Source organism: Marmota flaviventris, chromosome 2 (genome assembly GCF_047511675.1).
Source record: "Marmota flaviventris isolate mMarFla1 chromosome 2, mMarFla1.hap1, whole genome shotgun sequence".
Lineage (NCBI taxonomy): Eukaryota > Metazoa > Chordata > Mammalia > Rodentia > Sciuridae > Marmota > Marmota flaviventris.
Window position 1 is genome coordinate 110,378,951 of NC_092499.1, and position 27,549 is coordinate 110,406,499.

At 39.6% G+C, this 27,549-nt stretch overlaps 1 protein-coding gene and 1 non-coding gene across 4 annotated transcripts in view; both read left to right on the plus strand.

Moving 5' to 3' along the window:
• Positions 1 to 27,045, plus strand: part of Snx1 (sorting nexin 1) — a 46,100-nt gene extending 19,055 nt beyond the window's left edge. The window contains exons 3-15 of one of the 3 annotated variants that reach the window (XM_071608373.1): positions 3,541 to 3,668; positions 4,167 to 4,233; positions 7,674 to 7,717; positions 10,800 to 10,941; positions 11,642 to 11,720; positions 12,413 to 12,488; positions 14,312 to 14,425; positions 14,642 to 14,735; positions 16,013 to 16,218; positions 18,588 to 18,731; positions 19,249 to 19,329; positions 19,750 to 19,821; positions 20,852 to 27,045. In XM_071608373.1, the coding sequence (XP_071464474.1) occupies positions 3,541 to 3,668; positions 4,167 to 4,233; positions 7,674 to 7,717; positions 10,800 to 10,941; positions 11,642 to 11,720; positions 12,413 to 12,488; positions 14,312 to 14,425; positions 14,642 to 14,735; positions 16,013 to 16,218; positions 18,588 to 18,731; positions 19,249 to 19,329; positions 19,750 to 19,821; positions 20,852 to 21,019 (1,415 nt within the window). In that variant the 3' untranslated portion in view covers positions 21,020 to 27,045. Of the gene's footprint in view, positions 1 to 3,540; positions 3,669 to 4,166; positions 4,234 to 7,673; positions 7,718 to 10,799; positions 10,942 to 11,641; positions 11,721 to 12,412; positions 12,489 to 14,311; positions 14,426 to 14,641; positions 14,736 to 16,012; positions 16,219 to 18,587; positions 18,732 to 19,248; positions 19,330 to 19,732; positions 19,822 to 20,381; positions 20,814 to 20,851 lie in introns of those variants that run through there. The other 2 variants (XM_027925720.3, XM_027925719.2) reach the window with 2 other exon arrangements.
• LOC114085138 (U6 spliceosomal RNA) lies at positions 4,923 to 5,028 on the plus strand. The gene has a single exon (XR_003581423.1). It is a non-coding gene; the product is annotated as a U6 spliceosomal RNA (small nuclear RNA).
• Positions 27,046 to 27,549: the final 504 nt, after the last annotated feature.

The following is a 27,549-nucleotide window of genomic DNA, read 5'->3' on the forward strand; positions in this document are numbered from 1 at the left end:
TCTATCTGATATGTGAGGGGTAAAGATTTGATCCCAATATGTAGACTCTCTGTTCACCTCACAGATTGTTTCTTTTGCTGAGAAGAAACTTTTTAGTTTGAGCCCATCCCATTTATTGATTCTTGATTTTAATCCTTGTGCTTTAGGAGTCTTATTAAGGAAGTTGGAGCCTAATCCCACATGATGGAGATTAGGGCCTACTTTTTCTTCTGTTAGACACAGGGTCTCTGGTTTAATTCATAGGTCCTTGATTCACTTTGAGTTGAGTTTTGTGCATGGTGAGAGATAGGGGTTAATTTCATTTTGTTACATATGGATTTCCAGTTTTCCCAGCACCATTTGTTGAAGAGGCTATCTTTTCTCCAATGCATGTTTTTGGCACCTTTGTCTAATATAAGATAATTTAAAGACTTGGGAATCAACTTAACGAAAGAGGTGAAAGATCTATATAATGAAAATTAATAGAAACCTAAAGAAAGAAGTCAAAGAAGACCTTAGAAGATGGAAAGATCTACCTTGCTCTTAGATAGGTAGAATTAATATTATCAAAATGACCATACTTCCAAAAGCACTATACAGATTTAATGCAATACTGATCAAAATCCCAATGACATTCCTCATAGAAATAGAAAAGCAATCATGAAATTCATCTGGAAAAATAAGACACTCAGAAGAGCTTTAGCTTTAGCAATCCTTAGCAGGAAGAGTGAAGCAGGTGCATCACTATACCAGACCTTAAACTATACTACAGATTAATAGTAACAAAAACAGCATGGTATTGGCACCAAAACAGACTGGTAGACCAATGTTACAGAATAGAGGACACAGAGACTAACCCACAAAATTATAATTATCTGGTAGGAAATTTTAAAGACATGAGTGGGAAGAAGAGTTTAGAAGAAATACAGAGATTGAGAAGATTTTCCACTTCTTTTATCTCTGAAACTTAAAAGTGCACACTATTCATTTGACAGTGATTATTTTTTTTTTATAAAATTTCTGCAGGAGAAATGATATAAATGCAAATAATGAATTCTTTGTTATATGACAGATTGAAAAGGTGAATTTTCTATCTTTGAGATAATTTAACTTGTGTATGATCTTTCCTTATAAGATGACCTGAAATCTTAGTGTAACAGACTTATCCCCATGCCTAGGCTTTATACATAGTGGATATCTTTATTAAGAACACATTTATCGGGCTGGGAATGTGGCTCAAGCGGTAGCCCGCTCGCCTGGCATGCGTGTGGCCTGAGTTCGATCCTTAGCACCACATAAAAACAAAGATGTTGTATCTGCCAAAAACTAAAAAATAAATATTAAAAATTCTCTCTCTCTCTCTAAAAAAAAAAAAAAAAGAACACATTTATCAGTGATAATGATTCTTAATTTACTTTATTCCCCTACCAGTTTTATATGTAACCAATACCTGCCTCACTACTAAGAAAGGAACATAAGATATTTCTAAAAAGGAATGTCTATAATGAGACATTTAGTTTAGGACTTGAATAGCGTCTCAGATGTTTTATTTAGTCATTTATTTTATTTTTGTGGTACTGGAGGTTGAACCTAGGGCTATTCTACCAACTAAGCTACATCCCCAGCCTTTTTAAATTTTGAGCTTGTATCTTGCTAAGTTGCCAAGGTTGGCCTTCAACTTGTAATCTTGTCTTCAACTCCCCAATAAGTGGGATTATAGGCATGAACCAACATGATATTGACTATAGAAATTTAAATGTTCTGATATATTTTCTACATCATTAGTCTAGTGATGATCAGAATCTTATGGAGCTCAAAGGCTTTTTCCATTACTCTTATCAGGAGTTCAAAGAAAAAAAAGCGTATTTTAATGTAAGTTTGAGCATCTTTGTTACATGAATTCCATAGAAAATATACAGCTTTTCAAAAGGTTCTTACTAGCACTCAAGCCAAACATTTTGAATTAGCAGTAGCACTTCCTGTCTGTTTCATTTCCAAACACACATATATATTATTTATGTGGAACCTGCATGATGGGAATATCCTTCACGCACTCCACTGGTTGTTTGTTTCAAAGACTCCTGACAACCTAACATGTTCATTATGTATATTTTTTTTCTGTTTTATACTCCTACTCCATGGTCAGATTATATTACTACTGTTTTCTCTTTCCTGATAGGGATCAGGTTCTTTTCTAACAATGTGGCACATGAGTCACATTTAATGATTAGCACACTGACCTAGAACTTGATTATGTTTTCTGGATCCCTATCTCTGTTTTTTTTCTTAGCTTCAAATGAAAATCTAAAAGAGGAAAATAAATAGCTTCTTTGAAGTTCCTAAGATGAATTGAACATCTACTGATCAGACCAAACCTGAATGATATTTATGTTTTTCTTTACTAAAAAGAACAACAACAACAAAAGCTAGGTTTAGAACATCTAGCTTTATTGCTCCAAGTTGAAAGTACATCCTTTTTTATTTGCATAAGAACTTTTAATGTCTAAAAATGGTGCATAATGCTATTTTAAACGTTCCCTCTCTGGAACATTTAGACAATGAGTTGTTCTGCTCAACTGAGTTTTTCTCAGATAGACAAAAGTAGCTCTTAAGCACTACTTAGATCAGACAGATTTTTAGGTATTACAGGTATAATTTTTTCCTCTTTGGATGCATGTTTTAATGCAATTCAGTCTTTATAAGGATATCTAAACTATAATTTTTGAACAATTCTTAAGTGTTAAAATAACAATGATGTCCTCAGGTGTAGCAGACTTCCCTTTCCTGAATATTAATAACTGTTTGTTATCTTGAGTCCATTTTTTCTGGCTTACATTTTTCCTGACTCTCATTTGATGTTTTTTTTTTTTGCCAGTATGCTTGCCTCTTCTTACACATTGATTTGTAAAGCAGATAACCAAACATTGTCCTTTTATAAACAATTATAATGAGATAAATAGGCTTCATGTCAGGTTATAAAGGAATACCCCTGAGAGTAAAATTAATTAGTACACTTATTTTGGCTATGGAATCTTTTTGCTTGATCCGTTTTTTTGTTTGTTTGTTTGCAGTATTGGGGATTGAACTCAGGGCTTTACACATGCTAGGCAAGTGCTTTGCTACTGAGCTTTATCACAGTTCTTTTTTACATCTGTATTTTGAAATGGTCTTTTTTTTTTAAGTTTGCCTAGCGGCCTGGAACTTTTGATCCTTCCACCTCAGCCTCCCAGGTAGCTGGAATTATAGGCCTGCCCCACCTCCTGGCTTGATTCCTAGTTCTTGACTAAATTCTACATGGGAGAGTGTGACCAAGTAGTTGTGGTTGGAAGGAAAAAGGAGAAGTTGCTCTACTAATAAGGCTGTCCTAAAAGAACACTTTCCTCATGTTCTTTCCCTTTTATCCATGTAAAATTTTGTGACTCTTGCTGTCTTAATCTGAGAGCCACCAAGTATTTACTTAAGAGTGCTTGCTGATGTTCTTATGAGTCAGGCTGTTGAACTGAAGTTCAGCTTTCAAAGACCCATTATTGACCTTTATTTAAAAATATCAACTGTTTTCAGATGCCACAGTGGAGCTATCCCTGGACAGCACACAAAATAATCAGAAGACGGTACCAGCCAAAACACTCATTTCTCTTCCTCCACAGGAAGCCACAAATTCTTCTAAGCCCCAGCCAAGCTATGAGGAGGTGAGAATCTGTGTTACTGGTCTGGTTGCTTTTGGATTTTTAGGACTGTGTTGTCACTAGTTTGAAGTTAGTTGAGTATAAACCTTGAGAAAACATTTATGATTCCTGAAGGAGACCTGCTGTGATTAATAGACAGCTAGAATCCTGTAAAGAACCCTTTCTTAAACGGTCTGTTACCCAGAAGACAGCACAAAGGCTTTCATGTAGTCTTTCTTTCTTTCTTTACTCCCTCCTTAGCCTGAAAGAGGCAAGTCTTCCAAAATCTAATAGTTATTCATTGTCATCCAAATGAGATTTCAAGGGGATAGATGTAACAATGACCTGTGAACTGGCTCCCAACTTAAAATTGTGGGCATTGGTTCACTGAAATTATTGGGAATGGACAGAGCTGAACACGTATATATAGAAAGGTATATCTTTATTTTATTATATGGATATATAGTAATGGATAAAATTAATTTCACATCAACTCGCATGACTTATTTTTTCTTTAAAAAGCTAGAGGAAGAAGAACAGGAGGATCACTTTGATTTGACAGTTGGTATTACTGATCCTGAGAAGATAGGTAAGTGCCCTTGGGACTCCTTGTGATATTAGGATGGGGACAGGTAGAAAGTGTGGGTAGCTAATTTGGGGATGGCTACCTGCAGAGCCGAACCAGCTGTAAAAATATAACCCTAGCTATACTTCAAAGACCAGAGACACCAGTTACGCAGTACTTAGTTTTTCTGTGCTTTAAGAAGAAAAAGTGGAGACATCAAATATTATTAGAATCCCTTTTTTTAAAAAATAATTTTTTATACTTTATTTTATTTGTCTTTATGTGGTGCTGAGGATCGAACCCAGGGCCTCGAATGTGCTAGGTGTGCACTCTACTGTTGAGCCACAATCCCAGCCCCTAGAATCCCTTTTTTAAAACTCAAATATTACCTTCTCCTTCAGAGTTGCTAAGACCATTTACTCCCTTTTTATTTTTTATAATTGTTTTATTTATTTATTAAAAATATTTAATGTTTATTTGCTGAGGATTGAATCCAGGGCTTCCCACATGCTAGGTGAGCGCTCTACTGCTTAGCCACACCCCCAGCCCCTTATTTATTTATTTTTATACATTGCTTAGGATCGAACCTAGTGCCTCATATATGCTAGGCAAGTACTGTGCCACTGAGCTACAGCCCCAACCCTTTACTCCATTTTTAGATCATAAATTCCATATAAGTAGTTTAAAATATATGTTAGAATTCTGAGATATGGGTGCTCACATTGGTAGCACATATACTTAAATTGGAAAGATACAGAGAAGATTGCATAGCTTTTGTGCAAGGATGACATGCAAATTCACAAAGCATTCCATATTTATTTTTAAAAAGTAAAATTTAAAAAATAAAATTCCTCAAGAAATTTGAAACTTTTGCTATACATAACATTTGTCATTTGCGTTGGTATTCTAAATGAGATGGGGAAGTTGGCATCCTCTTCCCATAGATGAAAGACTAAGCATGGTCAAACTAAAGTTAGATTTTCAAAAAAGGTAATACTTAACTTTGGCCAGACTTGATTTTTAGGATAACTTTCCCCTCTCCCAGGTTTGTGAGTGTTATTAGCAGAAAATAATAGACCTTGACTTTCCTTGTACCAGGTATAGTCCCTTACAGAAAAGGCTATTTTAGAGCTTTGTCCTCCTAAACAAAGAGTGATGTTCATATGGTTAAGAAGACAAATGTAATAATTAAAAGAAAAAATATAATTCTTAACTTTTTGTCTTTTTTAGAGCTAGAAGCAGAAATTTTGTGAAGTCTAATTCCATGCCTCTCTCTCAGATCTTTATAGCCTTAGGTGTTCTTTGGCTTGTAGATATTTCATTCCGATGTCTACCTTCATTGTCACATGGCATTTTTTCTAAGTGTTTCCATATCATCTCTCCTTTATGCATGTATAGCTCTTCATCTGACTTTCCCTATTTTTATAAGGACACCACTCACACTGGAGGAGGACTTACCCTGATGTCCTCATTTTAACTTGATTATATCTGTAAAGGCCATGTTTTCAAATAAGGTCACATGCCGAGGTACTAAGAATTAGGACTTTCAACATATCATTTTGGAGGGGCATAATTTGCCCTACAGTAGGATAATTTAAATGTCTTATGGATTAGATTTATTTGAACACAAATCACTCTTGGTAATAATCTTTTATCCCCCTGGATTCTTAATCATGTGATGCCAAGAAACCAACTTATTAAAACATATTCATATTAGGGCCTTTTTTCTTTTTTAGTTGTAGATGGACACAAAACATTTATTTATTTATTTTTATGTGGTGCTGAGGGTTGAACCTCGTGCCTCACACATACCAGGCAAGTGCTCTACCAATGAGCTACAACCATATCCCAGGGTCTGATTTTTTAACAAAACTTTACGTATGGGCTGTTTATTCAACATGTGCTTCTTTGGCCCACACACCACTATAGAAATTAGAATCCTACTTTGACCAGGATACTCTTTTTAGAACTTGGTAATTTATATATGCCATTTTTACTTCTCAGAAATTATTTAAGAAATTTATGTAAATTTTAAGACTCTTGTATTATTACCCCATTTCCACATCTTATGTACTCTGTCCATATGTAAACAGTATGTCTTTTTTCACACATATTACCTTAGTAAAAGTGGCTGACACATAGGCAGAATATCTGAAGATCATGCTGGCACTAAATTATGAAACTGGCCTTTTGGACATTGGAACATAACTACTTCAACAGTGAATAAAATTTTGAATATATTTCTATAAAGTAAATTTAGCTTTTTTCCTTCCAGTGGTGAATATCCTTAGTAATATTAGGCAATGTAGTACAAATGGCTTAGAAGAGAACTAAAGGTGTGGTAATCAGCATAAAATAATTTCTAAAGCTTAGCTTAAATTAGCTTAATTTCTGTTTTGTACATTACTCATTTGTTAGATGTTGAGAAGATAGAGCAGGCCTGCCCTCTAGTCCTGTATAATCTCCAGCTTCTCTGTGCACTCTGTGCATTTCCAGCCATCTTTTTGAAACCAAGTTGTTGTATGTGACCTTTTGATCCAGTACTGCTCCTTCTTCCCCTGACCCCCACCCAGAACTAATTCAGGAGTTTAAGCAAGAACTAATTATTAACCTAGGCTTTCCTGTTTGATGTGGGGAGGAATCCAGGGACAAGGGAGGAAGGGGACAAAACCAACCCAAGATGCCATGGTCCAGCACTGGAGCTGTGACTCTGTGGATTCCAATGTATGTCTTTTCAGTGCTTAAGGAGTCAATGGTGCCTTTATCTCCCTAAGTGGTCTGGGTCAGAACACTACCACAGAGAAAAACAGTTGCTTGAATCCCAGATTATTTAACAATCAAAGGCTTTTTCATAAAAATAATTCCTCAGGAAAGGGAGATTTTTGTGACATCAGGCAGCCCAAGTGTCTTCCTGCCAGGCCCTTTACTCTGGGTGAATATGCTAGATCAGAGAGGTCAGTGTCCCCCAGTCCCAGTGGAGGGGGCCATGATTGTATTTCTGAAAGAGCAAACCAAGCCCAGAGCTAGCCTAGGGTAGAACTACTTGTTTCCTTTTACATCAGTTGCTTCCTTCTCCTCTTGCTTTATACAGCAAGAGAATTGTTTGGTTTTGGACAGATGTGTGTAACCAGCCCAAATATTGGCATGGTAACAACTGATGGATTGTCAGTATCCAGTGCTGCTTTGTGGAGGGTATAAATGGAGCCTGGTTTTGGAACAGGAGGCTAACTCTCTTGTCTATCTCAGACTGGGGCCCAGCCAGCATCTGTGGGGGGCATTATATGTGCCATAGAGGCCCTGAGGTGAAGTAGGAACTGGATTCTAGGATCACATGTAAAGCTTGGAGTTAAAACAAATCCTTTTTATGTAGGGTTCCTGTGCTTATGATTCCTGGTTAAATGTTACTGAATTTACACTGCTTTGGTTTAAAGGATAATCCTTTCTTGCTTTCTTGTTCTCCTCAGGGGATGGTATGAATGCCTATGTGGCCTACAAAGTTACAACACAGGTGAGTCCCAGTGACCCTGCTTATTACTGCACCATTCATACCAAGGTCATCATTCAGATTATTCTGGGTATCTTTTGGTTTCTTTGCCCACATTTTCCCCTCATGTTTAGAAATCCCCTTTTATACTAAGATAACCTTATCTGGATACTCCACACTGAGGCTTTCCATCATTATTCCAGAGGTCTAACATTTCAGTGTGAAATGTTGTTAAATTTTATTAAGATGTGCCGTGTATCTGATTTATCCCCATTCCCCTTAGGAACTGTGTGGTGTGGAGCTAGTTTCATGGGCTTCCCCAAGCCAAGAGTAGTTTACCTGTTTAGAAATTCTGAGGTCAACCAGTTATGATGGCACATGTCTGTAATCACAGTTTCTTGGCAGGGTGAGACAGGAGAAACCTAAGTTGGAGACCAGTCTGGGCAACTTAGTGAGACCCTATCTCAAAATAATTTTTAAAAGATGGGGTGGGGGCACAGCTGAGGCATAACTCAGTGGTAGTATGCTTGCCTAGCATGTGTGAGTGCTTACCTAGAATGTGAGTTCAATCCCTAGTGCCACAAAAAAAAACAAAAAATAAATAAATAAAAAACAGTTGAGCCCAGTGCAGTGGCATATCCCTATAATCTGGGAGACTGGGAGGCTGAGGCAAGAGCATTTCAAGTTGTAGGTCAGCCTCATCACCTTAGCAAGACCCTGTCTTAAACAAACAAACAAATTTAAAAGGGCTGGGGATGTAGTTCAGTGGTAAAGCACTCCTGGGTTCAATCCTCAGTACCACCACAAAGACCTCAGCTCTTCTTAGGTTTTTAATAGAGAGCTGCTTTTAATACTTTAACTTTTTTTTCCCCTTCAAGTCTGGTATTACTTTTTAATATACAGATATATTTTAGCAATAGATCCTGGAATGGCAGATTTAATATAATTTTATTTGCATAACAGTCTAGTATGGTGGTGTATGCCAGTAACCCGTGACTCAGGAGGTTGAGGCAGGAGGATCACTTGAGCCAGGGAGTTTGAGACCACTCTGTCTCAAAAATAAAACTAAAATGAAACTTATGTAATGTTTATGCAAGTTATAAAGCAAAATAAAATTAAGCCTAGAACATATAACCAGTTATAAGAAGAGTACCATTGACTGTATCTTCATGTTTCTCCCTGTCATGTCTCCTCCTCATATCTTAGAGGTGACCACTCTCCTGAGTTCTCTTTTTCCCTTTATAAAAAATCTTAATTGCCATGCACAGAGATACACACCTGGAATCCCATTGGCCCGGGAGGCTGAGGCAGAATGATCACAAGTTCAAAGCCAGTCTCAGCAACTTACTGAGACCTTGTCTCAAAATAAAAAAATAAAATAAAAAGGGCTGAGTATGTAGTTCAGTGGTTAAGCGCCTCTGGGTTCAATCCCTAGTACTATTAAATAAATAAACAAACAAATATAATCTTTATATATGTATCTCTGAATAATATACCAATTTGCTTTCATTTTTAATTTCATAAAAATACTATCATGCTATGTGCAGTTGCTCATGCCAGCTACTCAGAAGGCTACACAGGAAAATTACAAATTCAAGGCCAACTTTGGAAATGTAGTGTGACTGAGTCTCCAAGTAAAAAATAAAAAGGGCTGGGGGTGTATCTCAGTGTTAGAATGCTCACCTATTATGCATGAGGCTCTGGGTTCAATCCCCAGTATTGAAAGTACATACATCATGCTGAAAATAGTACTTTTAAACTTAGCATTGTTTCTCAAAACCATTCTTATAGGGCATAGCTGTAGTTAGTCCATTGTGTGGTAGTATATCTGTTTTCCTGTCATGAAACATGTTTCCAGTTTTTGTTTCTATGAACTCTGTACTTTCTTGCATGTCTCTAGCATACCCATGGAGGAGTTTCTCTAGGGTACATAACTAGGAATAGTTTCCCTTTGTCATACGTACTGCAGATGTTGAATTTAAGGAATACAAACTTTTTTTTTTACATTTTTTTTTTTTTAATATTTTTTATTTTTATTTTTTTAAATATTTTATTTTTCAGTTCTCGGCAGACATAACATCTTTATTTGTATGTGGTGCTGAGGATCGAACCCGGGCCGCATGCATGCCATGCGAGCGCGCTACTGCTTGAGCCACATCCCCAGCCCTTTTTTACATTTGTTAACTCCCAATTTGTATAAAAAAGTACACACACACACACACCAATTAATACTTCTATTAGCAGTGTATAAAAGCTCCCATCGATTTACTTTCTTGCCAGCAATTGGCTAGGCCATCCTTATTAAATTTTACATCTCTGGTTAGTCCTTTTTTTACTCTCACTCTCCTTTGTATTGTCTTTTTACTGCTGTTGGCCTGTCTTGTGTGAGCTCGAGATCCCATGACACTACAGAGGTTAGTGTCTACAGCTTAGACATATCATCTGATTCCTCCCTACCCCTCTTAGAAACATTCTTTCATTAGTCTCATTTTTTAGTTTGCCTGCTGTGATTTATTTATTTATTTTTTAATTTATTTTTTAGTTTTAGGTGGACACGATATCTTTATTTTACATTTATGTGGTGCTAAGAATTGAACCCAGTGCCTCATGCATTCTAGGCGAGCAATCTACCACTGAGCCATAACCCCAGCCCCTGTCTGCTTTAATTCCAGCAACTAATACCTTATTACATGAGTCAATAAAGGATGAAATGTTTATTGAAGACCAGTAAAGGATAAATTCAGTATTGGGGAGAGTAGAATTATGCCTTTAAATTAGAATTCAACATTGTTTCTTTAGAGCAAGTATTCTTAATCTAGGAATGAAGCTATATTTGAATTTAGTTGGTTTCCTTTGTAATCCTATATATTATATATTTTTTTTGCATTTAAAATCATTATTCTGAGCTGTTCTTAGGCGTCCAGACTGCCAAAGTAGACGATAGCTCAAACAAGAATGTCTGTGCCTCAGAGAAAATTATTTGCTAGGTGGCTAAAGGGCAAGGATCTGGGAAATGGAGTCATTTGATGTCAGCTGGATGGCTCTCAAGATACTCATTCATCTTGTATTTGGAATAAAATCACCTTGTGTGTTTTCTGTACCCAAGACGAGCCTACCAATGTTCAGAAGTAAACAGTTTGCAGTGAAAAGAAGATTTAGTGACTTTCTGGGTCTTTATGAGAAACTTTCAGAGAAACACTCTCAGAATGGTTTCATTGTCCCTCCTCCACCTGAGAAGAGCCTAATAGGTAAGCCTGAGGTCTTTCTTTTGGGTTTTTTCCTTTACTGTCTTTCTATTATGAATTTACTTTGTAGTATATGACTACTTCTATTAATAGTATAGAACACTTGAAGTCTAGAGAAATAGCATATTTTGACTGTTCTCTTTCCTTGGGTACAATAGGGTGCTTTGGTTTTAGCTTAGTTTGTTAATGTCTTGTGTCTTTATTTATTGGTTGGTTGGTTGTAGATGGACACAATACCTTTATTTTTATGTGGTGTTGACGATCAGACCCAGTGCCTCATACCTACTAGACAGGTGCTCTACCATTGAGCCACAACCATAGCCCTGAAAACTAGTTTAAAAAAAATAACTCTGATGTAAAGAACCTTTTGTTCTTGCCTGCTCATGACACAGAGTGGGTTTTGGTTGTGTTTTTTAGTGCTATCCTTGAGGCCTTTCCTCCTTGTGACTTTAAAATAATTTATCAGGCAAAGGCAGTGGGCATGCCCTGTGATCCCAATGACTTGGGAAGCTAAGGCAGGAGGATTACAAGTTTAAGGCCAACCTTGGCACCTTAAGCCCTGTTTCAGAATAAAAATGAAAAGGGTTGAGGTGGAGCTCAGTGGTAGAGATCTCCCTGGGTTCAATCCCCAGTACCTATAAAATAAAATAGATTTATTCTTTTCATGATTTCTGGTTATTTTGCTTTTTAAATTCCATTCTAGGAATGACAAAAGTAAAAGTTGGGAAGGAAGATTCTTCCTCTGCAGAATTTCTTGAAAAACGGAGGGCTGCTCTAGAAAGGTAGGTGCCATACAAACATGTTTCTGAATAACTTGAGAACAAGTAAGAAGTTGAAATTGAGACTTAATTATGAGATGTTTGCTTGAGTTAGTAGCCATGAAATTTGATTGTATTAAAGAGTCAAACCTTGCCGGGTGCATTAGCGCGTGCCTGTAATCCTAGCAGCTCTGAAGGCTGAGGCAGGAGGATCGTGAGTTTAAACCCAACTTCAGCAAAAGTGAGGTGCTAAGCAACTCATTGAGACCCTCTCTCTAAATAAAATACAAAATAAGGCTGGGGATGTGGCTCAGTGGTCAAGTGCCCAAGTTCAATCCCCGATACCCCTCCCAAAAAAAAGAGTCACACCTACATGTCATCCCTGACTTTTTCTAAATCTCTTATTTTGCACTCTTGGGCACAAACCATCTTCTTTTCTGTCTCCGTCCTGATGAACAATCATATTCATTTTCTTTAATAATCAAATATGAATAATGGTTCTTTGGTCTCTTTCTGAGTAGTTCTTTTATTGTCCCTTTTTGGAAGTGGGAAGAACATGAAATTGAATGTATTTATAAGCAATGTCCTATTTGTGTACCTTCTCTGAGGACAAATATTTTAAGTAGTGAAAGATATGGTGCCTCTGCTAGCAATGCACTATCCAAAACCTTCTGAGGTCAGATCATCTAACCAGATGATAACTCTTTACCCTTTAGGTACCTTCAAAGGGTTGTGAATCACCCTACTATGTTACAGGACCCTGATGTCAGGGAGTTTTTGGAAAAAGAAGAGGTTAGTATTGTCCAAAATTGAATTTCATAATTTATATCTATCTACTCCTTGTGAAATGAAACCACCTCATTCACCAGATATTTGAGTATTTAACGTGACTAGCATCAGAATACATCCTAGCTTATGTGACCACCCAAGAATTATAAGTATCTTTCAGCCTTTGAAATAAAAGTAATTTGGTTATAGAGGTCAAAAGACAGCCTAATTGTGTCTTACTGAACCAACACAGAGATCTATTTGGCAGGTCCTTGGCATATATTTTATAGGTTACTTGTTGGCTCACTTGAATGTGTATTTTGTTGCAGGAGTTGAGGAGCATTGGTTAAAAACCAGTTACCAAAACCCACAGAATTTGACATGTAGCAAAAGTGTGGATTCAAGTGGACAGTCTTTTTTACAGGCTTTGCCTAGGCTATTCATGATTGTAATGATTGTAAAAAACTGGAGACAGTACAATTGCTAACAATATAACCAATACTTTTTTCTCTTCATAAACAGAGTATATAGAAATACTAATATGTGGAAGCATGTTTTAAAAGAGTTACAGAGGCTGGGGTTATAGCTTAGTGGTAGAGCACTAGTGTCACATGTATGAGGCACTGAGTTGGATCCTCAGTACCATATAAAAATAAATTTTAAAAAGTTACAAAAACTGAAACATGCAACACCATATAAATATAGGTGTAGAAACTCAAGTCATTAAGGATCAGAAGAAGCTCTAGATAAGATAGTGGGGTTTTTTAAAAATATTTTTTAAAATAGTGTTTTATCTCAGAAAACTAAAAGAAAATAACAGGATAAAACTACTATTTTGTTTTTAACTTTTACATTTTTCTTTAATTTGCACATAGAGTATTTTCTCTAATGAAGAAAATAAATAGATCTCTGTGGTGGTTCAGTAAGACACAATTAGGCTGTCTTTTGACCTCTATAACCAAAAATTCTAAGTATATAGAATTTTTTTTCTTTAAAATGAATTTATTAATGAAAAATTCTCAATCAAATGTTGTAACTCTTTTAATTCTGCCCCTGGGTATTCTTAAGTCCGTATTTCCTTTTCACTGCCTCATCCTTACCCATAGAACAGGATTTGTCTATGTGGACACTTTGGGCTGGATTAATTCTTGTGGGGACTGTCCTATAAATTGCAAGATGTTTTAGTACCATCTCTGGCCTCTACCCACTAGATACCAGTAGCCCTTCCTCCTAAACTGTAGCAGCCAGACATTGCCAAATGTGCCCTTGGAGGGCAAAATGATCCCAACTTGGGAACTACTGCCATAAAGGGCTAAGCACTAAAGTCTAACTTTTGTAGCATAATCTACTATGTAAAAGTAGCCTAATACGAATAAATAATGTTCCTATTATTGGACACTTGTTTAATGCAGAAAACTTAAATGAAATCACAACATAACTTCAAAGTCTCTCAAGACTTAAGTCTGGTTTGTGTGCCACATGTGCTAATGCAAAGGAACTTTTGACTAAACAAAAGTATGCTTGATAGTTAAGCAGATCATACCTGAGTAGGCAGACAGTCTCAAATGTGGGGTCACCTAGCCACATAACAACCCCAGTCTACTTTTTTTCTATGAATAATATCAAAATCTGAAAACTTTACTGATTGTTTTAACATAGTCCTTTGATTTTTCTGTTGTATATATTAGTTTTAGATTGATGTAACTGCCTTAGGATACAACAACAATTTACAGTTCAAATAATTAGTTTGGCAAGTTTTGGGCATGCCATCTGATGGATACTAATTTTTCTGAACCTAAAATAGGGGCAGCAGATAACTTGCCATCCCCGCCTTCTTGGTTTTGTAGCTGCCACGGGCCGTTGGTACTCAGACATTGAGTGGTGCTGGTCTCCTCAAGATGTTCAACAAAGCCACAGATGCAGTCAGCAAAATGACCATCAAGATGAATGAATCAGACATTGTGAGTAGCCCTGTACCTCTCAGCTCCTTCTGCCTCTCAGACTTATTGGTCAGAAGCCCTGAGAATTCCTGAAATTTCTGAGATTAGAGACTGTTTTTCTCAATTAAAAAACAACTTTAAAAGAATTCAGTCCCTTAAAAAAAAAAAAATGCCAAGGAAAGACTGCTCTGCCCCTATGCAAGTAACCTCCATTGAAGCTTTGGCCTTGTGTTTCAGTGGTTTGAAGAGAAACTCCAGGAAGTAGAGTGTGAGGAACAACGCCTAAGGAAACTACATGCTGTGGTAGAGACTCTTGTCAACCACAGAAAAGGTAACCACCTCCGAAATGTACTTGGACTTAGGGGAAATTGTCTCCAGTGAGCTGGAGATGGGAGAGCATGCTGTTCCCAAGTCTCTCAGGCATCTAAGTTGAAATTTTCAGCCCACCTGGTCCTTGATGTTCTGATTAAAAAGATAAATCCTACATCTACTGGAAGGAAACTTTATTCAGCCACTGTGGGTGCTGGACTTTCTACCTGAGAGAGGTGCAGAGAAGCTGTCCCAGATACATATTGACCTGGGATGAAGGCTTTTGTTAAAAGTATTTGAGTTATGACTTATATCCGAGAAAAAGTCACACATGCTTCAGCTACATGGTTGTGTTAATTCAGGGAAATCACATGCCTCCTAACCCTTTTCATCTTTCTTTGGTGGGAGTTGCTGAAGAGCTAGTGAAATTTTCCAAATTTGGAAAGCTTTCCTTTTTTGCCTTAAACATATTGATAATTAGAGTTCTAAAAGAAAGACCATTAACATGAGACCAGTGTAAGGGTTGGCAAATGATGACCTGGCCCTGGGGCCTATTCCCTTGAGCTAATAATGGTTTTTACACATTTAAAGGGAGGATATGGGAGAGAAAAGAACATGCAGCTATACCATATGTGCCCTGCAAAGCGTAAAGTATTTGCTATATGATCCTTTACAGAAAAGGTTTGCTCTGCTCTAGAGCATGTAAGACTACAATAGTATGTATCTCTTGCATGTAGACATAGTTCATGAGCTTTAACATAAAAATAAGCATCATTCGCTGAGCACAGTGGCACACACCTGTAATCCTAGCAGCATGGGAGGCTGAGGCAGGAGTATTGAAAGTATGAAGCCAGCCTCAGCAACTTAGCAAGACCTTGTCTCAAGATGAAAAATAAAAAGGGCTGGGGATGTGGCTGAGTTGTTAAGTGACCCTTGGATCAACTCTAGTACCAAAACTAAAATATAAACAACAACAACAAAACACCTTTATTCCTTTGGCCCATTTGTATTAACTGGCCCTTGGTGTTCTCCAGGAATATTGAAACTGCTTCCTTCAGGTAGGCCCATGTGCTGGAATGTATGTTAGCAGGTGCCTTTCCTTCCTGTTCTGTGATCAGGACATTTTCCCTTCACTTTCTGAATACGGTCGAGTGTATTATAGGTAAATAGATTATAGGAGCCCTCATTTGCTGGATATGCAGGGAAAATAATTGCTAAAATATGCCATGCAAGGTCAAGTGACTTGTCCATTTTCCTTGTGAGATCAGAGGGACCTTTGCTATCTTTTCCTCCTTTCAGAGCTAGCACTGCACACAGCTCAGTTTGCAAAGAGTCTAGCCATGCTTGGGAGTTCCGAGGACAACACGGCACTGTCACGGGCACTCTCCCAGCTGGCTGAGGTGGAAGAAAAAATTGAGCAGCTTCACCAGGAACAGGCCAACAATGACTTCTTCCTCCTTGCTGAACTCCTGAGTGACTACATTCGCCTCCTGGCCATAGTCCGAGTAAGCTTTTGTTTCTTTTTCTCCTTCTCCTCCCTTGATTAATTTTTATTTTCTTTGCTCTTCTTTGTCTCAAGAAATTTCATCTCATTATAGCTTATAAATAGGTATAAGTTTTTCTACTGTTATAAGAGAAGGTATCCTACCAACCAAGCAATCTGTTTGACTGTTAGTCAAATATTGTTGAGTTGTTTTGAGGCCCACAGCCAATTTCCTAGATGAATTTGGAGAAAAGACCACTCCTGAATTTCCAAATAGCCTCCCCCCTGTTGTTGAAGGACAGTGTCCTCTGTGCTCCTTCCTTCAAGCAAGGGTTATTACAGACCTATTGTCTTGGCTCCGTGGAGCAGTGACTTCCTCAGTCCTTTGGTCTTTGCCTTCTTAACAGCAAGCGGTGGCTTTGCCCTGATAAGAGCTCTTGCTGGCTTCCACTTGTCCCTCCAATGTGGGCAGTCAGGTAACTACACAGAACTGGCTTGGCATTGCATGGAGGAGTGTGGCCAGAGGTCTGAGAGAGCGTGTCACCAGAGCCCTCCCTGTGCTGTGCTGACCACCCTGGTAACAACACTGCAGCCTGTCCCTCAGATCAAACACCTCATTTTTTCTCCTGGTGACCAGGGCAGTCTGGTTTCCCATGACCTCTCAGAGCAATTAAGAGAGCTTGACTGGGCAGTGGTATTAGCTCTCGCATGGCCTCTAAAACAGAGGAAAGAATTAAGAGAGAGCCTTGTGCCTACCCTATAAGGGCCTGATTCAGCTTGGGATCAGGATGTCTGAGCCTCTGAGTTGGAATGGTGCCACCCCTGACTCCCCATCCCCAACATATCTCCCACTAGGGAGCTTCTGTGTTCTGTCAAGAGCTGAGATGCTCCTAGGACTCTCACTTCCTCTGCAGTAGAGTTGCTTAATATAGCCTGTGAGACTGCTCATTGTCCTCTCCCTTTGGTCTTTGGTTTGCTCCTAACTCCAGAGTGATAAGAGGCTTGAAAAATAACCTGCTATGGAATTCTTAGAACTGGTCAGACTACTTAGATTGGAGAGCCATCTCAGGGAAGGGCTCTGTCTGGGGGAAGCTTTCTGAGAGGAGCATTGTATGGGGGTCTCTGGAGAATATTTGGATATCCTCAGGCAGCTGAGCTTGTATATACAGGAGGGAGAGGAGGCTGGAGCTCCACAGGCTGGGGCTGGGGAAGTGTGCTTTAGAGCATAGAATTGTGACTGATCATTTCTCAGAGTCTTTCATATTCCCACTTTATGTCATAAGCTTCTGTGAGATTTGAGAGACAAGCAGGTTTTTTTTTTTCCTGCCCTTCCCTGAACCTAGAATTAAACTACTGCTAGCCCACTGTTAGTTTGAGTCTTGGATATGAAATTGCCTGAGAAATTGCAGGCAATCAGCAGTAATTATGCTGAGGAAGGTGAATTTGATGGCTTTGCACTCCCTAATGTTCAGGTTTGGCAAAGGCCCATGTTAAGGAAGCCTAGGGAATGTACAGGGAACTTTTGTAGGGAAAGGGGAACTAATGGAACAGGGCTGGGAGTTTGGCCCTAGGCACTTTGATCTGTGCTGCCTCTTGAGGTCTACAAACCGAATGTGGAGTGGTGGTAGTTTGGTTAAATCAACAACTGCCCTTCTCTGGAAATGCTGATTGTGTTCAAGGGATTGGAAATAGGGAAAACCAGCAAGTAGACTTTGGGGAGCTTTTTGGCAGCGTTGATTGCCTAGAGAAGGTGAGTGTGTGGTTGAGATGTAAGCAGAGTGTCCTGTTATAAGTGTTTATTTTAAGCTAACCTTGTATGCTATTTAAGTGTCAGTTGAAAGTTTGCTTCCTTGGGTTAGATTTCCCTGACATATCTCCAAAGCTAAGCAAGCTTTATGTTAAAATACCCTGCTTGTTTTCCTGCTACTCTGCATACTTGTATGTGTTTGTGATTGTTAATACAATGATGGCTTTTTCCAATAGAAGATAAGTTCAGTGAAAACTGGATCATGTGTTTCACTGCCACTGTATTCTTAATTTCTGGCACCAGGGAAAATGTGTAGTCTCATGGACTCACTTTTCTGAGGGAGGCATTTCGGAAGTCATAGTATTCATCACTGGCGTCAGGCCACCTACTGTGCTCCCAGCCATCCAATCCCGGAAGTAGCATGAAGCAGCATGGCATTGGCCCACTGAAGGCTCGGAGAGGATATTACCCAAGCTTGTGCTTCTAGATATTAAACTTTGCAGCTGGGCACTAACTGTGGCTGCAGAACCTGCCCTTGCTCAGTCCTTCCCTGGCACAGCTGCTGGGAGAGCCTCCCTACAAAGCAGACCTAGCAGAGCTCCTGAACAGCTGGTTGTGCTCCTCCCAAACCCCTACCCCCACAGGCTGCCTTTGACCAGCGCATGAAGACATGGCAACGCTGGCAGGATGCTCAAGCTATGCTGCAGAAGAAGCGAGAGGCTGAGGCTCGGCTGTTGTGGGCCAACAAGCCTGACAAGCTACAGCAGGCCAAGGATGAGATCACAGAGGTGAGTTTCCTAAGGCACCCTATTGCCAAGGTATTCTCTGGCTTCTGAATGAGCCTGGTCTCATTCCACCCAGATGCTTGGAACCCCTCAGCAGGCAGAAAAGATAATTGAGATTAAAGGGCCTTGTCTTCTGGGTAAGCCTCAGAGTGATTGAAGGCCTGCCCTAAGGCCTGACTCTTTTCTCTTCCCACTCCACCCAGACTTGCCAAATCAGAGTCTCGGTAGGGGATCCTGGTATGGCTACTTAGGTGATGCAAAAATGGTGCCCTGGTGAGAATGAAATGAGGTGGTGGGGTGGGGCAGCACTTCTGGCACTGCTGGTAAGAACTAAATCAGAAGCTGCTGCAGTACCAGAGCTTTCTCAAAGACCAGGCTTGGTCTGGAACACATGGCATCTCTTTCTCAGCAGCCCCTGAAGTAACCTTTTGCTGGATATAATGATCAGTTGAGGTCTCATGTGGAATTTCTGACCAAATGTAAAGACTTAAATGATCCTTTCTTTGCTTTTCCTTCACAGTGGGAGTCTCGGGTGACTCAGTATGAAAGGGACTTTGAAAGGATTTCAACAGTGGTCCGAAAAGAAGTGATACGGTTTGAGGTAAGCTAGAAGAGTCTAACTTCTAACTTAGCGTGTAGTTCTTGTGAACTGACAAGGCCTTCTGTGTGCTTGTGGGTGTACATGTGTGTGCTCATGTGTGTGCTCATGTGTGTGCTCATATGTGCATTTGTTCCTGAGGCATGGTAGCTCCCTTAAACTTACTGCCAGATCAGAGCATTAGATACAAAACAGTTTGTATCTGCCATGTACCCTCTGGGCCCCCATTCTTACTCCTCCCCTGCTCATCCTTTGTCCTCCAAGAAAGCTTTGCAGAGCATTAGCAGAGACGATTTGGCTGGAAATTGTAGTTATTCCAGCTGCTGGCTGTGTTTGGCCTTGATCAGCAATACACACAACATCCTATCAAAAGGGGAAGGAGCAACTGTCTGGATGATTAGTGTAGACTCCTGTCTCCTATAGAAAGAGAAATCCAAGGACTTCAAAAACCACGTGATCAAGTACCTTGAGACACTCCTGTATTCACAGCAGCAGGTATGTAAGTTATGTATGAACTTTGTCCCCTACTCCCCACTCCAGGGGTCAGATCCCTACTTGGGCCTTGAATGACAAAATGGGCAGGTCTTGCTTGGAGGGAGGGTCCCTGCTATAGTTAATAATAGAAAATTGGCCTTGCTACTCCAGCATAGAACATCTGACAGGAGGATCCGATTGTGTTGCCCTAAGTCTATGATTAACTTCTCTCCCAGTAAGGGCAACTCTGTGGCACCACCTAGCCCTCTTGAGGCTGAGACCTCAATTAGTATGGAATGGCCTTATTGTGAGAAGTTAACAGCTGGGCAAAACTGTGGCCTCTAGGAGTACACCCTTCAGGGCAAAACCAAGATTGTCTTTAGAGAGAGACTTCCCTTCCACTTGGGACTCAGAAACAGATGCTCCTGCTAATAGAGGAAGAGGAAGATAATGTTATGGCTTCTGCATCTGCTCAGCACACCTTCCTTTGGGTGGCTGAGGTGCTTGCTCCCTCCCAGACTAACTTGGGCCCTGCTAACTACATGGGGGTACTTGCTTACTGTCCCCCCACTTCTTTGCAGCTGGCAAAGTACTGGGAAGCCTTCCTTCCTGAGGCAAAGGCCATCTCCTAATGGACCAAGGATTCCAGAGCCTACCTGTGTGACGCTGACTTTTTATACACTGTCTTTCCTTTGATGGACTCCAGTGATGCATCTTGCCTAGGCTGGACTTAGCCCCTTCCTACCTGCCCCTGTGACCAAACTGTTCCCAGTTACTCTAACCAATATTTCATTTAGCTTCCATATATATTTTCTTACCTAAGAGAATAGTTTCCTGCTTTAAGCAAAAGACTACAGTAGGTGGTGGATTATGGAATAGGGGTGAAGTATTGCTATAAATATATAAATACAAATGTATATTTTTCAGGATGTGGTTTAGGAACTGGGAATAACGTTTTCTGTTACTCCTGATGGTGCCATGAAAAGATTATGTAATAAAATATTTTAAAATCAGGTCACATGACTCAGAATGGTGGTGCTTTTTGCTTTAGTTTGGGGAGCAGTTGGGAAGCAGGTCTGAAATACTCATAACCAAGAAGCTGCCCAGGTGTAGGAACTTTCTCTGTATAGGAGTTCATAAGATTTTGCTGCTCCTTCCCTGTGGAACTTGGGTTTCTTTTTCTCTACCTACCTCAGATGTTATTCAGAGGCTATATTAATCTGCCTAATTCTTAACTCTTGTTTTTTTAGAGAAGGAATTTTAAAAACTTATTTTGCAGAGAAGGCTAACCTTGTCTTATTCCTACTTTTGACCTAAGCTCTGGAAGCAAGTTTTATGTTCTAGCTACCTATCAAAACATGTCCTTAGGGGCTGAGGACTATGGCTCAGTGGTAGAATACATGTATAAGGCATGGGGTTCAATTCTCCAGCACCAAAAATAAGTCACAGTAAATAAGTAAGCAAGCAAGCAAAACCACCACATCCTCAATAAACTGTTCTTGTTAAGGTATAAATATATAATTAAGGACTTGCTGCTTTATCCCTACAAAGAGCCAGAACTTGTGCCTCTGGATAGGGTAATCTCCAAGCTCCTGAGCCTTTTTGAGATTCACAGAAGCTTCACTGTCTGTGTCTTCAGAGGGAGCATGTCAGGAAGAGCCCCCAGGTATTGTAAGCACAAGCCAAGGGTGTTCAAACAGGTCTTTACTGGTCTGGCCAGGGAAGGCCAGAGCCTCAGATAAGTCATTGATGGGTTTCCTCTCAGCTGTGTTCCCAGCTGCATGAGCTGCACTGGTCAGAGCTGACTTTGAAGCTCCCTTGTGAGTCAGAGCTGGCTGACTGCCTGCCATAGGAATCTTGCCACCTCCAACCCCACCACCCTCTGCATAGGGGCTCTAGGACCTGCTCTTTCAGTTCTCTTTGGTGGAGGCTAAGGTTTGGGGAGGGGCAGCCTAAGGCAAGAGAAAGCATTAAATGGTGCTGACCTGTATCTGGGAAGGTGTCCTTGCTGCAAGTATTTTTTTCAACAGGTTAAGTTTTTGGAAAAAGTTACTCAGTTTCTCCCCTATATCTTTATTATCACTTTTGATTTTATCTTTCCACCTTTTTAATATGCTTGTCTTTACATAGTTGTAATAATATACACATAAAATATTTTGTATCCTGCTTTTATCATTCAACATTATATGTTACCGGCATTTTTTCTGTATCTTTATATACCTTCACAAATTTGTAAGGCTATATCATTTTAAGGCTTCCATAGATTAGACTGTACCATAATTTTTATTCATCCTTTACTGTTGGATTCTTGGTTTGCGGGGGGTTTTTTTTATAACTTTTTAAAATATAATTTCAAACTTATAGAAAGTTGCAGAAATGTTACAAATGTACTCTTTACCCAAATTTATGAAGTATTCACATTTTACCCCATTTGCTTTATGATTTGCTTTATCTACTGAATTTGCATGTTGTATTTTCTGAATCATTGGAAAATAAATTGCATACCAGTGAATCCCATGGCCCCAGAAACTTAAGTATGTATTTCCTTAAGAACAAGAACCTTCTCATGTAAGTACAGTATTAAAACCAGGAAGTTGAACACTAATAAAATACTTATCTAATGATGGTTACCATATTTAAATTCGTCATTTGTCCCCATAATGTCCTTTGTATCAGTTCTCTTTTTCCTTATGCAGGATCATGTGTTACTTTTATTTGTGATACATGATTACATTTCTCTTTTTTTAAAAATTATTTTTGTTTTGTTTTTGTAGTACTGGAGGTTGAACCTAGAGCAAAGCCCTGTCACTGAGCTACATTCCCCAGCCCTACCTGTATCTCCTTTAATGCAGAAGAGTTCCTCAGCCTTTGTCTTTCATTATGGTGACATTTTTGAAGAATATAGGCCAGTTATTTTGTAGAATATTGCTTAATTTGCATTTTTCTTATGGTTCCACATGACTGGGGCTTTCCATTCTGGATACGAACATCATAGAAGTGATGTGTTCTCCATGCATCTGAAGTTGGCATATGATGTTGTTTGTCCCATTAATGTTGATGATAAATCTGATCACTTGGTTAAGTTGATGTCTACCAGGTTTTTCATTTTAAATTTGCTATTTTCCCCTTTGTAATTAACAAGTAATTTATGGGAGATACTTTCAGATCATACAAGTATTTTGTTCATCCACGGTTATAGCATCCATTGGTAACTGGTCTTGCCTGAATCAGTTATTATTATAAGGATTGAGCAGTATTATTTTCCATCTCAGACCTGCTTTCTACATTTATTGGTTGGCATTCTCCTTCTAAATAAAAACATTCTCTTTCCCCATTTATTTTACCACTTGTTTATCAGTATGGAAACATGGATTCCTACTGTATTCAAATTCAAGCTGTTACTTTGACTTTATTTTGCTCAAACTGTCCTACATTGGTAGCAGGCTCCTGTGTCTTTAACTTTTGAATACTTTACTTTCTGGCATAACAAGATATTCTAGGCCCATCTTGTATCTTCCTTGCCTCAGCCCTAGAATCAGCCATTTCTCCAGGAAGCTTTGATTCTTAGGAATGAAATTTAGAAACCAAGTTTGGGTGTTGAGTGTGCTTGTTGTTACTGGGACATCTTGCTGCAAGGTTTTCCAGACAGGACAAGAAAATATAGAGAGGTAAAAGAAATATTGAGAGAGGTAGAGATAGATCACATAAGTAGATATTAAAAATCATGGGGTGGGAGGCTGGGGTTATAGCTCAGAGGTTGAATGCTTGCTTCGCATGTATGAGGCACTGGGTTTGATCCTCAGCACCACATAAAAAAATAAAGATAGTGTCCATCTACAACAACAACAAAAAAATCATGGGGGGCTGGTGTTGTGGCTCAGTGGAAGAGCACTCGCCTAGCACGTGCAAGGCCCTGGGTTTGATCTTTAGCACCACATAAAAATAAATAAAATAGAAGTAATGTGTCCAACTATAACTAAAAAATAAATATTTTTTAAAAATCATGGGGTGGAGAGTGCTCAGTGTAGAGCACTTGCCTAGCATGCACAAGGCATAGAGGGTTCAATCCCCATTACCACAAAAAATAAATTCTTTCATGAATTCACATTGATAGTTGTAGTCTAGCCCTATAGGTTTACTCTGTCCCCTTTCCACATTTGTAATTCTTTTCTCCACGGAGACTTATTTTTAAATTAACTTCTCTGTGCTTTGTTAAGTTCTATCCAATGATCATCTTGATGTTTCATTATTTCCTTGGGATGGATGCTCCTTGGGTTTCAAAACTTCCCTCTGTGTCTGCTGTGTCTCGAAGCTGATGGGCCAGTTGACTTCAGGGCTTATGCATTTCTGTGCAGAGTTTATAGACATGGAAATCAAGAAGGCCAACAGCAGGTGAGGGGTACTGATCCAGAAGCCTCTACAGGGAATAACAGGCACAAAGGAATAATAAATAAATGACACAAAGAAAGGAGACTCAGGGGGAAGAAATTGATGAGAATGTGATGTTTGAACTGTGTCTTAAATGTGAAGAGGTGTTTGTTCCTTCTACCAGGACCATTCTGCTTTCCTTGTCTGCCTGATAGTCAGAGATAGTCAGAGGTGGATACCGATATCTAGGGACATACAAGTGCTTGGTATGGCCAGAGTTGAATCAGTGAGGTGAGAGTAATGAGCAGAAGCTGGATCATAATGCCTGAGAATTCGTGAGGCCCTTTGAACGTTATCCTACAAGTACAGGAAGCTACTGAAGGGAAGTATTTGTGATTTAGACATCAGAAGGTGTCAGACTGGAGGTGGAGATTGCTGCCAGGCTCTATACAACATCCGCAGGGATGAGGCCAGTAATAATGGAGTTAGAACTCAGGGAGAGGTTTGGAAGGTGGAGATGCAACCACTGGGACCTGGCCACTGACTTGATGAGAGACCCGAGGGAGGGGAAGGTAGTTGGCATGGCCCTCAGATATCTGGCTTGAATATCAGACACAGATTACACATTGTAACACAAGCTACACAGAAGGCAAACAGGTTTAGAGCAGATGGGAGGGGAAGCAGTGGGGACAGTAAAGCTCCTCTGGAGGGGATGAGAGGCTGGTGGTTAGAAGTGGGAGATACAGAGTTTTATTTAAAGGCTGGGCAGACTTAAGCATGTTATAGAAATTCAGAGGAGAGAAAGGGAACAACTCTCAGAGTTATGTGTGGGAATAAAGGCAGCCCAGAGAGTGGAAGGGAACAGTTCCCATGCTCAGAGGGAGCCTCACTGCTGTCTGCTGTGAGAAAGAAATCTATTGGAGGAGGGAAGGCAGAAGAAGGGTTCATGCCTCCTCCTGGTAGGGACACTGTTTACCTATTTGAACCAAGAGGTTTGGACAAAATGTATGGAGATAAGTCTACAATTATCCTGCTTGCCCCTTGGGTTGTTTCCTCAAGAATTTATGGATTCCATCTGAAGGTGAGGAAATAGAGCTGGGGAAAATGTAATATTCAGTATAAGTATTCAGTGACAGAATAAGTAAGTGGAGTAGAAATAAAATAGAGAGGAAGTGTCACATAAATATTAGTAACTTTAAACTCTTCCCAGAAGACTTTTTTTTTTTTTTTTTTTTAGTACTGGGGATTAAACTCAGGGGGCACTTGAGCACTGAGCCACATCCCCAGCCCTATTTTGTATTTTATTTAGAGACAGGAGTCAGGGTCTCACTGAGTTGCTTAGCACCTCACTTTTGCTGAGGTTGGCTTTGAACTCGCCATCCTCCTGACTCAGGTGCCCGAGCCTTTGGGATTACAGGAGTGCACCACCACGCCCAGCCCTCCCAGAAGACTTTTATTATTAATGCACCTATAGTTGGGAACTCTAAAGAAAATAAGGAATGGTTTTTCAGAAATTCAAATTTTAAAAAGGAGAATTGATGGAAACCTGCTCAAATATGGGCAAAGGTCTGGTTGGGCAGAGCGTGGTGATGGAAAGAGTGTCCTTTGCTGAGCATGCTTAGGCCCCACATGAGGTTGAAGCCCATGGATTCTGAGTGACATCTAACCGCAAGGTGTGGGATTTTTCCCACTGGTACTTGGCAGCTTGGAGGAAATGGAGGGAAAGAGAAGAATAGTGATCCTTGCCCTAGCAGAAAAGGACACATCTTTGCTGCTGTCGGCACATCCCTTAGCTATATACTTTGTCTTTGGAGATACTAAGATTCTCTGTGCCGTGTTTGAGTTAAGAATTAGAAACGGACAACAACTCAATCCTATCCTATGAACCTTGGGAATGGAGCATACATCACTATCCTGGGATACCAGTTGTGTGGCTTTGTGTTGGTTATATGTCTTTATCACTTCATGGCCCCAGCAAAAGTTTGGGTTCAAAACAGATGCCAAATAGATAAGTATTACATGATTATTCAGTTGCAGGCTCTGCTGCCTGGCATTCACAGCTGTCTGTGAGAGGACCCAGCTCACCTTGCCCTGTTTATCTCCCAGTCCTTAACAGTGCTAAAGTCTCATGGAAACTGATTACAAACATGCTTTTTCCCTTTCTCATTTCCATGTGACTGGATGAGCCTTTGTTATTTCTGGGCTTTGTACCTGTGACATTCTTTCTCAGTTCCCATTTCTTATCTTCAGTTTCAGAATTATACCAGTCTGAAATAGGCATTTTTCAACATTATGGATGGGCACGTAAGTGTAAGGAGATGGAGGGCATTTGCCAATGTGTCAGTGAGGATCCTCATAGACACTTCTAGAAACCAGGCCCATGAAAACTAACCACAGATGCCTATTGTAAATGGTGTTGTTTGTTTACAGTTGCAAAAACTGGAATGAATCTAAATTTGTGTCATGAAAGGATTAAATGAATTATGGTACAGTCATACAGTTGGCTATTATATAGCCATTGAAAGTGATATGTAATTATATTCATTGACAAGAAAAACTCATATTTTTGAGTGAAAAAAGCAGGTTTTAGAATTGCATGTATGATATGATCCTCATTTTATAAAATTTTATATATGGGAAGGATGTTAATTAAATTGTTTACTATGATTGCCTCTAAAGATGGAATTTTGCATTACTTCCAGTTTTTTATGCCATTTATATTGCTTAAAATGTCTGTATTATCTTTACAAGTAGAAAAATCAAATAAAGCTATTTTCATTGTGGGAGAACAATTTAGTGCATCCTTTGGTGCCTACTTCATATATAAATTCTCTGAAAAGCTTTGTCTGATCCACTTTATCTGATCCACCATCTCTATCCCAGACAGGAATGGGAACTCCATCTCCTGTACCTCTTGTATGGCACTGTATTTATTGTCTTTGTAAACTCTGGTCTCTACCTTATGCAATGGCTCTCTGAGGTTACCTCATTGGCCTCCTGTGCAATGAATTCCTTAAGATCATAGAGTTTGTATTTTCTACTCATCTTGGTATCCTCCTGCCACCCTCAAAGGCAGCCTATGGGGGTAGTTGCTATTCTGTAGCTCCACATCATTGCCATATGGCTACTGAGGACAGATCTTGAGGTTTTTCAAACAGTTATGAAATCTGGCAATTTTGGGACTCAGTAGGCCCTACCATGGTTGGTAAGACTAGTGCTCAGAGCCTTAGGTGGGGCCTACAGGCTGCCCCATGATAGCCACCTGCCTCATCAGGCTTGCCTGAGATAAGCCTTCTCCCCTTTGGCCCTTGTCTGTTGTGGAAATGCCCCTGTGGCTGAGATGACCAGACCTCTGGGACAGAAACTCCACCCACCCAAGGC